General features: G+C 42.3%; 3 protein-coding genes across 3 annotated transcripts; 1 reads left to right on the top strand and 2 right to left on the bottom strand.

Annotated features, from left to right (window-relative positions):
* Positions 1 to 960: 960 nt before the first annotated feature.
* LOC137607447 (ras-related protein Rab-11B-like) lies at positions 961 to 5,146 on the bottom strand. The gene is made up of 5 exons (XM_068333235.1): positions 4,480 to 5,146; positions 3,778 to 3,973; positions 3,426 to 3,619; positions 3,217 to 3,297; positions 961 to 3,133 (listed from the first exon to the last, which is right to left on the bottom strand). Exons 1-5 carry the CDS (start codon positions 4,514 to 4,516, stop codon positions 3,006 to 3,008), a joined length of 636 nt encoding a protein of 211 aa, XP_068189336.1. The 5' UTR covers positions 4,517 to 5,146; the 3' UTR covers positions 961 to 3,005.
* Positions 5,147 to 5,297: 151 nt separating this feature from the next.
* Positions 5,298 to 11,298, bottom strand: ubqln4 (ubiquilin 4). The gene is made up of 11 exons (XM_068333234.1): positions 11,141 to 11,298; positions 9,530 to 9,681; positions 9,219 to 9,370; positions 8,827 to 9,089; positions 8,504 to 8,662; positions 8,162 to 8,384; positions 7,910 to 8,049; positions 7,386 to 7,469; positions 7,141 to 7,256; positions 6,843 to 7,056; positions 5,298 to 6,757 (listed from the first exon to the last, which is right to left on the bottom strand). Exons 1-11 carry the CDS (start codon positions 11,282 to 11,284, stop codon positions 6,605 to 6,607), a joined length of 1,800 nt encoding a protein of 599 aa, XP_068189335.1. The 5' UTR covers positions 11,285 to 11,298; the 3' UTR covers positions 5,298 to 6,604.
* A 1,943-nt stretch (positions 11,299 to 13,241) lies between these two features.
* LOC137607643 (lens fiber membrane intrinsic protein-like) lies at positions 13,242 to 15,283 on the top strand. The gene is made up of 5 exons (XM_068333546.1): positions 13,242 to 13,475; positions 14,113 to 14,321; positions 14,461 to 14,610; positions 14,701 to 14,835; positions 15,003 to 15,283. Exons 2-5 carry the CDS (start codon positions 14,147 to 14,149, stop codon positions 15,062 to 15,064), a joined length of 522 nt encoding a protein of 173 aa, XP_068189647.1. The 5' UTR covers positions 13,242 to 13,475; positions 14,113 to 14,146; the 3' UTR covers positions 15,065 to 15,283.
* Positions 15,284 to 15,322: the final 39 nt, after the last annotated feature.

The raw sequence follows: 15,322 nt of genomic DNA on the forward strand, positions 1-15,322 counted from the left end.
CCCCTTTTTTTTTTTCTCGTATACTGATTCGCCAGATATTTTTGCTTTCCTCTGAGGAAGAGCAGAGCACTTTTACAGGTCGGGTGACATTATTGGCTTTATTTCTCCCTTCTTAAGAAGCTGCAACTAAAAAAGTTCCTCTTGGAGCCGCTTATTTCCAGAATTTCTGGGTTTTGCCTATTCCAGTTTCAATCAGGTGACGTCCCGAGGTGTGAAATCACAATTGCAGATTTGTATATTTGGCAATAAATCAGGCGCTGTGACTGGATAAGAGAGGCTTTCACGCAAACACAAGTATAAAACATGATCTACATGCCGCTGCCCAGATGTCATCACTTCAACATTAACGCACACCGAGCGGAAAGTTGACTTGATGTGATGACATTCCTGTTTCACACTGTTTCTGCTCTCAGGTTTCAGCTGAAAGCAGCATTCAAATAATGGCTTGCTTGCTGTGTCATTTTACACCTGCAGCTGTTTAGCCTCACAGGCTCCCTCAGACAAACACAGCGGCTGTCATGGCAACTGAGGTATGCAATATTATGTTTGGTAAATCGATGCCGAGGCTCTTGACTCTGTCGTTGGCAACAAACGCAATCTGGAAAGGAGTCTTATGACCCCGGTAGGGTGCACACGCCCAACCGCAGCCGGCTCCGTTCCGTCATTAGAGGCTTTTAGGTGAGTTCACGGACGATGAGCTGGAGTCAGGAACGCGCGTAAAAGGCGCACCAGCAGTGATGGAAACTGTTTAATGCACATTTTACTGTCATTACAGCCCGAGATGAGAGAAAACAGCTCAGGTGTTGAGGCATGAGGGATGAACACACACACAAACACACACACACACACACTCCACATTTTGTCTGCGGTCACTTCCAGGCAGTAATCCGCCTCACAGAGCGCAGAGCCACCCCCCACTCCCCCCCCCCCACACACACATACACTCACCTCTCCCTTTGATTGGTCGCCACATCACCATGGTAATCAGTGTGCGTTGACTTTGATTCTATTTATGTGTTGATGTCCTCAGATATGGAAATCACACACATACACACACACTTTTGGGATGGGACTTACACAAAGTGTACAACAAATCTTAAAATTGATGGGTTGAGAACGTTTTTGACAAGCCTAGCTACAATATTATTACCAAAAAGCTTCTAAAAATAGAGTTTGTCTTGATTTTATATAATTTGGAGCAACATATTTTCCACATTAAAAGCAACTCAACAACAACAACAAAAAAACATTTAGTGCGTGTGCACTGTGATTATTCTGAATCTGGCAGATTTTTGTTGTTCAATTTCAAACAAAGAAGAACATAAGAGAAGAGATTGTGAATGTTTTTGCGCGCGCATGTGTGTGTGTGAATAGAAGTAAGAGTCTGAAACAGGCTTCTGCTTTAACACAAACACAGGAAAAAGAAATAAAGAGTAGAAATAAACAAGTGGTGTACAGAGGATGGAACAGGGTTAGAAGATAAATCAGGAAATTTGAGAAAGAGCGAGGCGATGGAGAAGATGGATTCCATGAGTCTTTAGAAACGATTGATTTTCCAAAGGTTCAGAGATCATAAGAGCATAAAGGTCATAATTAAACCCAGACAGATGTCGCGTTGTAACGGTAAACTCTCAGGACGGGATTCCTCACAAAGCGCTGTATGGAGAGGAGAGGTCTCGTAAATAACAAACCCCTGGACGCTGGGGTCAGAGGTCCCATAACGCTCATGGCTTCAACCTATAGGGGCCTACACATGTCAGCTATAGCATGCAGGTATCAACTACCACATGTACAGTAAGCCTGAGCATTTCCAACGCCTTTGAGTGCTTTACCATTAAAGCAAGGAGGAATTTGTTAGAATCCATAAAGTGTCAGAATAAAATCAAAACTGCCTTTAGAGATTTTGTATTTTTTTCAAATTTCATCATCTTTGCAGGGATAACCCTCACCCCCAAGGCTCGGGACAGAGGGAGATTTACAGATATCATGACCAGGCTTTCACCCTGCTCAGTCTCTGTGGATTATTGCACCAGATTCTTTTACTCAACCTATAAAAACATCCTTATTCACAAGAAATTATTAAACATTTACCAGCTGGTGCACAGTCCTCCCTGTCGTGTTTTAATAAGAAAAACTTAATAAAAGCACTTGCAGTCGTTTCACGGTGACAAAATGATGTATGACTGAGGATGAGACACCACACACTCATACCACAGTCAAGGGCTCCAGAGTCACATCTGCAAGCCAGAGATATCTGTCCAGAATGTCATTAACTATACCGCCGGTGTGGTTTATGGTGTGGTTTATTTTGTCTCTGTTGTGCTGTATGAGCCTGTCCAATTACATTCACATCCTGGGTGTCATCTGCATACACACAGAGAGACACAGTAAGTATACAGCATGTGTGATGAGACAGGAGAATGAGTTAGTAGAGAAATGACAGGGATAAATGCACCACAGTGCGCTTTAGTGATGCTGCAAGTGAACTCATTGCATCAGTGCTGCCACCTACAGGTCAAAATGGACACAACTTCTGCATCATCAAGTCTTCGGATCTGAAGTAATAAAAGCTTCTCTACTTTTACTGCGGCAAAGATTTTGCTTGAGAAAATTTGATACAGTATACCTGTGTCCTGTTGTTACATGCAGGCAAAATAATATAAATATTTCATTTCAAAGGAATACCAGTGCATTCATTCATAAAAGTAACACATCTTCACAACAACGATTTAAAATGTTAAGATTTTGTAAAGGGGCAAAAAGCAGTTCATTTGCCACTGAAAGCATTTTAGATTTAGATATTTTGATTTTTTGACAAGGCACATTTCTTGATTCTTCATTATTTTTGAATCATATACAGAGATCTTTTGCACATTTCCACATTTCCACATCCAATGCTCAAGTGACAAGCAGGTACTTCCATCTTCAAACTTAGTGAATGATGTCATGCTTAAATTTGAAGGACAGTCAAGCGTAACTAGATTAAACAAGGTCTTCACAGACTGTTAGAAGTTACTGCAGCATTTCTTCTTGTTCTCCTGCACCTCAGTGGTGGGCCCGATGTTGTTGGACAGAGTGATCGCACTGATGGATCCACGGGTCACCTGTTTGCTGGCCACCTTTCGTTGGATGGCTGCAGATAGCAAAGGCAAATAAAAAAGTAATTCGACAAGCTCACACCAGCGGATGACGTTTGAACCGATTGATTTACTCTACCTGCGAGTACTTCATTGAAAGCAGCTTCAACATTGGTTGAGTCCAACGCCGACGTCTCCATGAACAAGAGTTCTCTCTTCTCTGGTTGTTCCGTGAGATCAGAGCAAAGACAGAAATGACAGCTGTGTGTTAAGTAGACTTTTCACACTCACCAGAGTTGGTGCGAGGATTCTGGAGGGGATTAACAAAAACAATTCGACTCAAACAACCTGCAAAGTCCTTGGCCTCCTCTGTGGGCACGGTCCGGAGCTTCTCAAGGTCCTGCTTGTTTCCCACCAACATCACCACGATGTTAGGGTCTGCATGGTCGTAGAGCTCCTTCAACCACCGCTCTGCACTCTCATAGGTCAGGTGTTTGCTAATGTCATACACTAAGAGAGCACCGACTGCTCCCCTGTAATATCTGTCGTTTCAAAACAAGAGCAAACCAAACACTCGTGAGTGGGATCTTCCCTCCATGTTGAGATGAATGAAGTTTGCTTGTTAATTACATGTCCTGACACTCGGTTTGCTTCACACGTTAATCACACACCAGCATTACTCTACTATGTGTGTACCCACGCTGAGGTGATGGCCCTGTAGCGCTCCAGCCCAGCCGTGTCCCAGATCTGAGCCTTGATGGTGAAGGTGTCCATCTGAACGGTCCGCGTGCTGAACTCCACACCGATGGTGGTGCGACTGTCGTGATTGAACTCATTCTTGGTGAAACGAGATAGGAGGTTGCTCTTTCCCACGCCAGATTCCCCAATCAACACCACTGAGCAGACAAAGAAGCCCGAACTCGTTCAGCATAAACAGTAAGTCAACCTCAAATTTGTTTTATATCTCACAAACTCACAGAAACACAAGTTAAAGGGTCAAAACTACAAGTTGTTACACAGAATCTGACAGGATTTATCTCCACAGACATGCGAAGACTTTCTGTCACACTCGCTGTGACATCACAGAAATGTGGCAGATCTGACATTCTTTGGAATGAATGGAATGGAGTCATATCTGCTTCATTTAAGTCAGGTAAAAAAAATTTAAAAAAGACACTTGGTCAACTAAAAGTATTCTTGGTGAATTAAGCTCACATTCAACAGGTCAGAGGTCAAATATTTATGATCAAACAGACAGAAAGTTGACAGTTCCTACTTAATCAGTAATTAAATTGGAACAGATTCAACCCAAACTGATATTGACGTCCATGGAGGTAACACACCTTTCACCTTCTTTTTGTCTCTACTCACACAATCACAGCTTCAATAAACACAACCTCACCTTTGTAGACAAAATTGTATGGCTCATCAGACCCCATTCCAGTCCCCGGTAAATATCCCGAAGGCACTTTAAATCAGTTTAAAAATAAAAACTCCCTCCTCTTCCTCTCCCTCCCGTGTGGAGAGAGAGTTAAATTACAAATGGAGGAAGAAGAGAGAACAGGTTTAGCTCCAATGGCACGCTTCCGTCTTCATCTGTGGGTCGGGGAAACTGCTCACTGAGGGCAGGGCCAGAGTCCCGTGTCCTTTGGATCCCTCAGTGGTTGACAATGGATGACTGGCTGAGGAGGAGGAGGAAGGGGAGGGTAGAGAGCAGGTGTAACAGGTAGAACTACCTGTGGGTAGTCGACTCCACCTTCGTCTCTGCTCTCCTTTCACTCTGTAACTCAGGTTCATTTGTATGACATTAAAGCTCACCTGACAGGTGCTTCTGTCTACCTGACGACAAAACCTTAATCCATTTGTCTGAGGCCTGGAGGGATGTGGGCAGACACGGATTGGGGCAGGTATACTTTTACATTTTCAAATAAAATATTAACGCAGTCGCAAAAAAAAGCAAATTCTGTTTGTTTCTATGTTAAACACAAATAGTTTTGTCGAATTTTACCCAAAAAGAAGCTTAACGTACCCCTTCAATGTGAACATTGTGACCACATACGCTTTTAACTTGCATCGTAGCATTCAATGTCAGAGAAGTTGAACAGAACTTTTATCCATTCCTAGTATCACGACTTCAAGGGCAGGAAATGAATGAAATGAATTATGAATGTAAAACATCGTCTTACGCAAGCCTGAAATGAAGTGACACAGGTTGTCAACTGTTTTGAACCATATTTTATTTTTTTTTAGAACAGTACTGTTAAAAGTTAGTTTCAACATGATCAATTTGGAGATGGATTTTCTTTTTTCAGCTGAGGTGAACAGACAAAGCAGCTAAAGAAGCAGTTGCCAAGGTTACCACAACTACAATGTTTGAGATTTCAAAAAGGAAAAAAAAAACAAAAAAACCCTAGACTCTGATTTTAGGAAATGTATAGTGCCAACATAGCATAACATTTGTAAAGTCAATCGATTTTACTTTATCATTTCGCTTTGATGATCTTCATTTTAATTCGTTCGAGACAAATCAGAATTATCTCTAGGGACTAAACTGCACCTCAAAAAAAAAAAAAAGAAAAAGAAAAAATAGGATAAAAAGAATAATCATATTAAAAGAAAAAGAAAGCATGTTTGTTTCATTCATATTCATTTTAAACAGCGCCCACTGCTTTGGAGCCGCTACTATGTGACATTTGATTACGGTTACAGTTCTGGATGATGCTGTGCGGAATTCACGGGGTGGTTTCTTATTAACTGACTGGATGGGCAGCGTAATTTCCCAACAATGCTTCACAGGGCAGGGGGGGGGCAGAAGGCACAGCTGTTGTGCCTCTAAAGGGAAAGACACTGTGTACACTCCAGTGGCCACTTTTATTTGGAATGGAAAATTAGGGAAGTGTGGAGGGCATCATTTTCTGAAATGCCCGCAATAAATAGTGACATGTTGGGCAAAAACAACTATTCATGGAGAATGCTAAGAACAGGGGAGGGGGAGGGAATGAAGATCTGTATGGGTAAGATATCCTCCTGAACTTGTTCAGGATTACTGTCTGATTATCAGAGAAAAAATAAATCCTGCATGGTTTTGCTAGTTATCCGCAAACAAACTGCCTCGTACAGGTCGTGTATGAGGCAGCCAACAGCCAATTGCATGACTTTACCCTCTGTTATGAAACGGGACTTAAGGTGACAAAAACGTTGAATAAAGGAATAACTGGGAATCCCTTTTCGAGACGTTCTCATTTATTTCTGCACCAGAACACCTAATCAAGGTGAGAATGGTTTAGTCCGGCTCTACGACAGCAGTCTGAGACAGAAATCTGGTTGGGTGATACCAAAAAAATAACGTATGGGGACTAGGGAATGATCTGAGAACAGCTGTAGAATGAGGGGTATAACATCCTGTTCAAGATTCCTCTGTTAAGTTTGGGGGAAATACACTTTAATCTTGGTTCTCTGCAGATGTTGGGTGGGTTCATGAGTCATGTATGTGTGCATGTCAGTGTGTCATTATGTACTGGATGTCTTTATGAGGGCTGTGAGCCCAGGAGTCTCTCGATAGCCGCGTTGATGTCTCCTCCAGTAGCAATGAGGGCCTGCAGGTTGGCCTCATGGTTGATGAAGCCCATGGCGCTCAGCTGATCCAGCTGGGACTGGAACCGCACCTCTGGGGTCTGGGTCTACAAGGCGGAAATTATTAGACGTCTGCAAAGGAGACAAATTCATTCAGGTGCGGAGAATTGTAATATCAGTGCATGTCTGTACCGTTGCACTTCCTCCTCCACCTCCTCCTCCAGCAAACATTTGGAGCATCTGTTGCATCAGCTGCTGCTGGGCGGCACTCGGTCCTGCACTGCTGGGTGAGGAAGCTGGATTCTCTGTGGGCATTCCTCCTCCTGTGGGCATGCCGGGAACTCCACCAGTAGGCATACCAGGAACTCCACCCGTGGGCATGCCAGGAACTCCACCTGACATCAAACTAAGCCAAGGGAAAGAACGAGTTTAAAACAACTGCTTTCATTAGTAAAATACTATACTTGTACACCCGTCTGCGAGAACAGACCTGGGCATGAGGCCCGGCGCTTCTGTCTGCAGTGTCTGAAGACCCTGTTGAATTTGCATTAGAGCTTGCATGGCCCTGGGATTGGTCATCACCGACAGGGCTTCTGGGTTCTGCATCTGTAACCGATCGGAGAGTACAGCATTGAATCAACCTCTAAGTCAACATCCGACTTTGGTATTTCATCGTGTCACATTTAGCGAGGAAAAACTAAGACTTGTGTTATCAAACGGAAACATATGTGGTACCTGCTGCAAAAAGATGGGCAACTGAGATCTGAACTGTTCCTGCAGCTGTGGGTTTCCAGCAAACAAGGGGTTATTCATCAAAACCTGGTGCAGAGAGAAAAAAAATAGTCAAGATCATGGGCTAGTCCTCATCTGCTCAGTCACCAGAACTGATATTAACATTTTACGTGACCAAAGGTTTTAAAGTTGGAGACACTTTCTTGTCAATGTTTGTGCAGCATTCTGTTGTAAGGTTATTCTGGTATGCCATCCAAAAGAGCAGTTTATAAAAAGTGAATAAATCAGAGCATTGAGTCTTATTCTTTCTTACAATATGCAGCAAGTGAGCTTAACCGACAATCCCTTCTGTTGAGCATTCACTAAATACCTGGGTTTACTGGCCTCGTGCACAGCATGCCTGGCTGGATCCTACTTTTTAATTTCATTGCAAACTGTAGACTTCAATATTTATCAATGAATTCCACACCTGGTATTGAATTCGAGCGTCGAATAATTTTAAAGCAAACTCATAATCTGTTTCGTACCTGGGAGGCCAACTCTGGGTTTTGAGACAGTGACTGCATCATACTTCGCATGTAGGGAGCAGACAGCATGTTCTGCATCAGCTGAGGGTTCTCTGAAATCTGCTGCAGTAAACTCTGCATGCCCGGGCTGTTGAACATGCCTTCAATGCACAGAAGTGACACGAGTTTATTTATGAACATGTATTTATAGCACAAAATGAGAAAATAATGAGCATGAGCTCGTGTTGACTATAACACTATGCTTCGTCTTACCGTTACCAAGACTGCCAGCATTGATGCCGAGAGGGTTGGACACGCTAGGATTGGTGGTTCCAGGTGTGCTAGTGCTTCCCGTGGTGCTCCCTCCACTCTCAGAGGCGTTAGAAGAATTCGGCGGCCCCCATGGATTTGGCAGGGGCTCTCTGTTCTCTGTCCGTGATGGCTGAACTCCAGACTCAGAAGTGCCACCTAGAGCTGAGAAAGGGTTGCTACCAAACTACAGAGAAAGAAATTAGACACGTTTTAAATCATGACAATGACAAAGGATTGCGTGAACACAAGGATTAATGTAGCACACAAAAAGAAGATTTGGATGTAAATATTCCTTTCAGATACCTGTTCCCTGGCAGCACTGAATATGGGTTCTTGGATGTCGGTGTACATCCTTCGCAAGGCATTGTAACCCCCAGGGATACTTTCCAAATTGCTCAGAGCTCGGTCCTGGTTTCGCATCATTTCCTGCATCATAGCTGGGTTCCGGGCCAGTTCCATTGTCTGGGAAGTTAAAGTAAAGGAGGAGAGGTAAATCAGTATTTTTCAAGTTATAAACAGCTGGTAAATCCTGAATCAACAGAACAAGTGCAGTGGAAATCTACCAAGCCTGAGCTACAGTTAAGCAGATCTCTACGTGACATTCAGTTCCTCTCCTGTTCATCTACCTGTCTCATGAGCTCGGGGTTGTTGAGCATGTGTGAAATCTCTGGGTTGCGTTCCATCAGCTGCTGCATCTGAGGGTTGGCCATGATCATCTGTCTCATAAGGTCTGGGTTGGACATCATGTTCTGCACCAGCGGGTTCTCCATGATTTGAGAAAGCATCTCCGGGTTTGACATGAGCTGCCTCTGCATCTGCTGCTGCAGTTCCATGAAGTTAGCAGAGCCCATGCCGAGTCCAGCCAGACCAGCCAGGTCACCAAAGCCAGCTGAGTGGAAAACAAATAAGAAATTATCATCAATTAACATCAATAAAATGAATAAACATATCATCTTGGCAGTGTTTCACTCATTAAGGGGTTTTGCTAGTACATAAGCAGACGCACAGTCGTACTCACTCAATATGTTGGGTGTCTGTGTGGGTGGTGCAGTAGTGCTGGGCGAGCCTGCTGAGGAAGATGGGTTGGCGCCTGGAGTAGGGGTGGTGGTGGTCGTGCCTGCTGGAGCGGAGGTGGAGCTAGAGGCAGAGGTGCTACCACCATCTCCAGCCCTATTGGGATCATTTGTAGAGCCACGAGTTAATCAATATGTCTTGCACACAATAAAAACTAATGTGATCCTATGAATTTTTAGACAGGACTGTATTGCAAGAAACATTAATCCTTCTGGCAGACCTGCTGGCATCAGTTGCGTAAAGATGTAGCCTTACTTGTGTGCTGTCTTTATGACTAGGTGAACTGTCAGGCCATCCTTGATACCATGCTGGCTGAGGCTGTCACCATCCTTCAAAATCTTCCCTGCAAAGATGAGAACCAACTGGTCCTGTTTGGCTTTGAATCGCCTCGAGATCTCTTCTTTAAACTGAAATATAAAAAGCAAAATAGATTTAAAAAAAGATTACATAATTAATGGGATGATTTACACCCAAGCAGGGGTCCTTAAACTCTAGTTTCCATTAAAATCCTTTTAACTTAGCTTATACAATGCTCCAAGTCTGCAAAACCGGTAAAATAACGGCTTCCTTCATTCTGAGGGAAGCCGCTCTCTTGTTACATGGTTAGTGTAAAGAAGAATGTTGACACAGCACTGCAACCAACCACCTGTAGTGCTACTATGAACACATAGCTAATAGTGATGCAGGATATGATAACAAGGTATTGAAATGAAAGGATTATCCTGTTTATAACAATTTCTACAGTTTCTTTTCGCATGAAATAAGTTGATTTAAACTGAAGACACATTTTATTTTAAATCAATAAATCAAAAGATTCGGCCTCGGTTCAGATGTAGTTATCATTTGTTGCTCTTAAGAAAATTGATTGTTTTTGTCCAACGTTGTTGTTCTACAGAAGATTTATTGATTTTAAATAACTGGCTACTTTAATTACAGTCTTGATTGCATAACTGGAAGCTAAGGGCTTAAAAAAAAAAGGAAATAAACCAATGAATGCTGTTATTCAAGTCTCCACTTTAGCTATTTTACTCCACTACACGTGAAATGGGTTCATACAACAACACAGACACGGACATGAGAAATTAATTGGTGTCTAAACGTGAAACGAATGAACAACGAAGCCCATACAACCACGGGGGGAGAAAAAAAAAACCCCCGGCAAATCGAGAATACACAGTAATGACAAAAAGCTTGCTGCGATGACACGCAATGCTAAACAAATAATGATTTGTTCCTGACTACATGGATCGCGTAATGATTTTACAGCAGCACGTCGTCAAGTCAACGGCCGGTCTGAGAATAATGTATTCCCTTGAAAGCTGAGTGACTCAGTGGGAGCAGTAAGAACGTTCTAGAGGGATAGCAGCATTAGCATTCAAGCTAAATGAACAGAAAATGAAAGCCACTGGGGTCGATACTCCTCACAAACTAGTTCTTCCGTTCCATCAGGCCATTGTGGCAAGCAGCGGTGGCCACAGCTAAACCGAAGCCCCGTCAGCTGACACTTGTTTGGCTACATACTTAGCTAACAGCCCAGCTCAGCAGGCTGAGGCTAACTGGCTAAACGTTGAACGTTAGCGCTAGTCGGCTAACCGGCTAGCCAACCAGAACTAGAATACATAGTTGTGTGTCTCTATAGTCTATCAACAACGTTAACAACACCATTCAGATGATGACCCTAACGGCAGAACTTTTAATACGCACAAACTCGTTGCTTTCACGTACTATTAGTTAGCCGGTATGAGAGGCTACACTAATGCTAACACAGCTAACTAGCTTCCTAGCTGAAGTTGTAGGCAGAAGCATGACGTTGGATCACGGCGCTGAACCACACTAGCCAGCTCCCCTCTTGCGAAATCAACAAACCTGCGTAACAGAGGCATCCTCCGCGATGGCGATTTCTTCTTTGTCTTTAGGAGTTTTTACTGTGACCTTTATAATAGTTCCCTCCGACGTTTCTGGTTTATTATTGTTGTTATTACCAAGATCTGCGGCGCCTTGGTCAGCCATCTTTACTCCGCCGATGGAACAGCTCGGGTTTGGCGTCAGCTTCCGGGTCATAAGAGGTCAAACCTTTTTCCAGAACGATTCGAGGACTTCCTATGTCTGGAATATAGGCAGAAAAATAAAATACCTCACTTTATAAATAGATTTTTTTTAAAGAAAAACTTGCATCTAAGATCTGTCTCCAAAAATGACATTTATTTTGCTTCAATATAAACGGCAAACAACATGAACTAATTTTCTCTGAAAAGAAAGTTGTTGGATCATCTATTCTAAATTTAAAAATCTAAACCTTACTTTCAACACAAACCAACTTATTATAGAATCCATTTGTCCCTTGACTTTATCTGGGAATACAAAGTATAAATGTGGTTGGTCTAATTCTAATAATTTACTTAAAATATATTGCTATTTTATAGTAAATTATCCTGTGTTAAACATGGGCTCATTCTGGGTGCTCTGGATTCCTCCTATTTCCCCCAAAATTGCAACATAGGTGGAGGATTGACTCGACATAGGTCATTGTTGTGAGTCTGTTCAGGTTGTGTCTCTCTATGTCAGGGCCTTCAATGAATCTTCAACCCTGACACAAGGGCGAATTCTCTTCCCCCCTACAACACTGCAAGGAATTAGTAATTATAGAAAATGGGTGCATGTTATTCTTGGTCCTTTTATTTTAAAAGATCTCTGAACACTGAAAACTTTCCAGATTACAGTTATTAAAAAAATAACTCTTATTTGTGTTTTGAGTGCGTTCTGAATAATAATTTTTCTTAGGCGCTTGAAAAGGTCATTTCAACTCTGCTAAATGATTTAATGGAACAGAGCATCTTGGCTGTTTTTTTTAGCTGTCAGTTTTCTTTGTAATTCAGGTTGACATTGTGAACTTCCCAGTGGGATCAATAAAATACTGTATATCTACTGTATGTATGTATGTATGTATGTATGTATGTATGTATGTATGTATGTATGTATGTATGTATGTATGTATGTATGTATGTATGTATGTATGTATGTATGTATGTATGTATGTATGTATGTATGTATGTATGTGTCTGTCTGTCTGTCTGTCTGTCTGTCTGTCTGTCTGTCTGTCTGTCTGTCTGTCTGTCTGTCTGTCTGTCTGTCTGTCTGTGTCTGTCTGTCTGTCTGTCTATCTATTGAAACCTCATTCATTTCAAATTGATCAAACGGTGTCCCTGTGCACGCTTTTAATTTTAGATGTCAGGGCTTCTGTTAATTTTGATTATGTGTGTAAACCTTATGGAGGTCCTCGTCTTCTTCAGTTGTTTGAACAATGCTGCACCGCTGCTAGGTTATGTAGAGTAACTCCAGCAAAAGTTCTGCAGACCAAGAAACGTCATCTGACTTTTTGATCAGCGTGGCGGTGGGTAGATAATGACTGAATTTCCATTGGGCAGTCGCTGCCTACAGTATCTGACCTTTTATTCAGTCTCACAGAACGAGCGACTAAAGCATTGCATCAGATAGCCTGCATACACCCATGCACAAACAATCCATCAAAGCACTCTGATTCACACTATGGTAATTGTCTTCAATTTATAAACATTAAATATGCACGGTATTTCATGTTCTATATGTTTTTTTGTTTTTGCAAATCACACTTTCAAGCCATTTTAGAATATTTATTTGTTTTGTGTGAAAATGGTCAAGCATGTATTTGATTTTAGTGCAGACAGTGTCAGAGCAGAGAGAGAGAGGTACTAAATGTCACACGGCGCTCCCTCTATATGTGTCCCTCCGCCGCCACAGCGTGACAGCACTGAAAGAAAAGTGTGGGCTTCAGCATGTCACATTGACACAGACAGTGTGCATACCTATGCATATCCCCAGATCCAGAGCGTACCATTTACAAACAAACAAAACACCCCCCAAAAATATGGACCACCACCCTTCTTCCGGGCCCCTCAATCACCACACAGACGCACACGCAAATGTATAGAGTCACATGCGCTGTGGCCCTCATTCAAACACGTTCTATACAGGGAGACAGAAGATTTTGCTTCCATCGACAGAAAAAAACGAGTGCACAACTTTTGTAGTCGTGGTATTGTCTGTGACTCTCTCTCTTTAGCTGAAGTGAGCAACAGCTCTCGCTCTCTCTTCTCCCTTCCACCCGTTTCTATCTTTACCTCAGACAGGTGGGCAATACAGAGGCTGCACGTCCAGAAACCAGGTAAGACATCAAATTTAAGAACCTTTTCAGGGAGGGAAATCTCCTTGAGCAAAAATGTTTTATTTCTCATGACTGGATTGAAAGAATTAGACAAAACCTCACCAGTTGCTGCTGAACAAATGATGGTGCAATGATATATAAATGTAATGTTACGTTACAGAAAACTGTAACATAACAGCTTTTACTGTGGATTGTCTTTGTACCGGTTTAACTTTAGGGATATATCGGCTAAAGGATAGATTATATCCGGCATGTTTGAATAGACTCTGCTTTCTTTTAACAAATGAGTGGGTTATAGCTTTCCTCTACTTCACGTGTCCATGTCAACCCTTTTCTGTATTTCATCCCTTCTTGAATTGGTGGTAGAATTTCTTTAAAATGCTGAGTCCCAATATATTTTAATGGATAGATATTTTGACATTCTACACATTCTGTATTGCAAACGCACATTTAATTGTTTATTTAGTTAATCATAGTTGTAGCATCTTAAATTGCAGATTTTGGGAAAGCACGTCTGTAAAATGTGAAGTGTGTGAACATCAGCATCTAATAAATGAACGATGAAACTTGAATTGAACACCTGTTTCAGAACATATAACTTCTGATATATATATATTTTCTCCTCTCCACCTTGTAGTTGCTCTAAAGAGGCCCCGTTATCTCAGCTCAAGATGTACAGCTTCATGGGAGGGGGCCTTTTCTGTGCTATTGTGGGCAATATCCTCTTGGTGGTCTCCACTGCGACAGATTACTGGATGCAGTACCGCCTCTCTGGAAACTATGCCCACCAGGGTCTGTGGAGGTACTGCATGTCCAACAAGTGCTACATGCAGACTGACAGCATAGGTAAGACTGATCAAGATCTGTATGACCTTGAGAGAGACTTACTTTTTCTAAAAATGTTGTGAAAAACATGGATTCTACAGTTCTTTTCTAGCCATTCATAGGACATGATATGTAATGACTTCTATGTGTTTCCATCCAGCTTACTGGAATGCGACCAGAGCCTTCATGATCCTGTCAGGGATGTCGTGTTTCGCGGGCATCATCGCTGGCATCATGTCGTTTTCTCACTTCTCCTCCTTTGAAAGGTTCAACCGCTCCTTTGTGGCAGGAATCATGTTTTTTGTGTCCAGTGAGTCTCTTTTCTTCTACACTGACAGACAGACGTTCACGTAATCTCAGCTGCACATGACTGACGGGCCTCTCTCTATCTCCTACTCAGCTTTCTTTGTTCTGCTGGGAATGGCCATCTATACCGGAGTGACGATCAACTTCCTGGGGAGACGTTTCGGTGACTGGCGCTTCTCCTGGTCCTACATTCTGGGCTGGGTGGCCATGCTCATGAACTTCTTTGCAGGTGAGAAAGGAGGGACAAAGGTCAAAGGTCAGCCTTTGCCCAGACATCCTTCATTATAATTCAGCAGTAGCAACAACCACATTATATTTGGCTTTGTATTTACTATCGATATACATATTTAGTCTTAATGATTCAGGGTCAGTAAGTACTTCTCTGTCTGTTTACAGGTATTTTCTACATATGCGCCTACAGAATGTGTGAATGCAGGAGAGGGAATGGCCCGCATTAGAGGGAGAAAATCAGTTTGTATTAAAAAGAGGACATTATCGTATTGAATCAAGGACACACAGAAGACAGTCTTGACTGATCTACTGAAGAGATGACGTCTGACGCTGCTTCCCGGAGACCTGTGTCAGTTTTCATACCGTGTTTTTCAAAAGGTCGTGTTCTTGCAATATGATGATTGCACACAGGAACAGCAAAACTAATAAAGTTTTCACATTTCCAATTCCCATTAAGAAAATCAGCTTTTATTTAACATCACTGG

This window comes from Antennarius striatus, chromosome 14 (genome assembly GCF_040054535.1).
Source record: "Antennarius striatus isolate MH-2024 chromosome 14, ASM4005453v1, whole genome shotgun sequence".
NCBI lineage: Eukaryota > Metazoa > Chordata > Actinopteri > Lophiiformes > Antennariidae > Antennarius > Antennarius striatus.

Bases quoted from the DNA above. Each gene is read 5' to 3' on its own strand.
- LOC137607447 (XM_068333235.1), bottom strand. From the start codon at position 4,516: ATGGGGTCTGATGAGCCATACAATTTTGTCTACAAAG. The intron at 3,974-4,479 runs GTGAGGTTGTGT...TTGTCTGCTCAG, and splicing joins ATACAATTTTGTCTACAAAG to TGGTGTTGATTGGGGAATCT. The intron at 3,134-3,216 runs GTAGAGTAAATC...TGCTATCTGCAG, and splicing joins TTTCAATGAAGTACTCGCAG to CCATCCAACGAAAGGTGGCC.
- LOC137607643 (XM_068333546.1), top strand. From the start codon at position 14,147: ATGTACAGCTTCATGGGAGGGGGCCTTTTCTGTGCTATTGTGGGCAAT. The intron at 14,322-14,460 runs GTAAGACTGATC...GTTTCCATCCAG, and splicing joins CATGCAGACTGACAGCATAG to CTTACTGGAATGCGACCAGA. The intron at 14,611-14,700 runs GTGAGTCTCTTT...TCTCCTACTCAG, and splicing joins AATCATGTTTTTTGTGTCCA to CTTTCTTTGTTCTGCTGGGA.
- ubqln4 (XM_068333234.1), bottom strand. From the start codon at position 11,284: ATGGCTGACCAAGGCGCCGCAGATCTTGGTAATAACAACAATAATAAA. The intron at 8,050-8,161 runs GTAAGACGAAGC...TGTGCATTGAAG, and splicing joins TGCTGGCAGTCTTGGTAACG to GCATGTTCAACAGCCCGGGC. The intron at 7,257-7,385 runs GTACCACATATG...GATCGGTTACAG, and splicing joins TGCCCATCTTTTTGCAGCAG to ATGCAGAACCCAGAAGCCCT.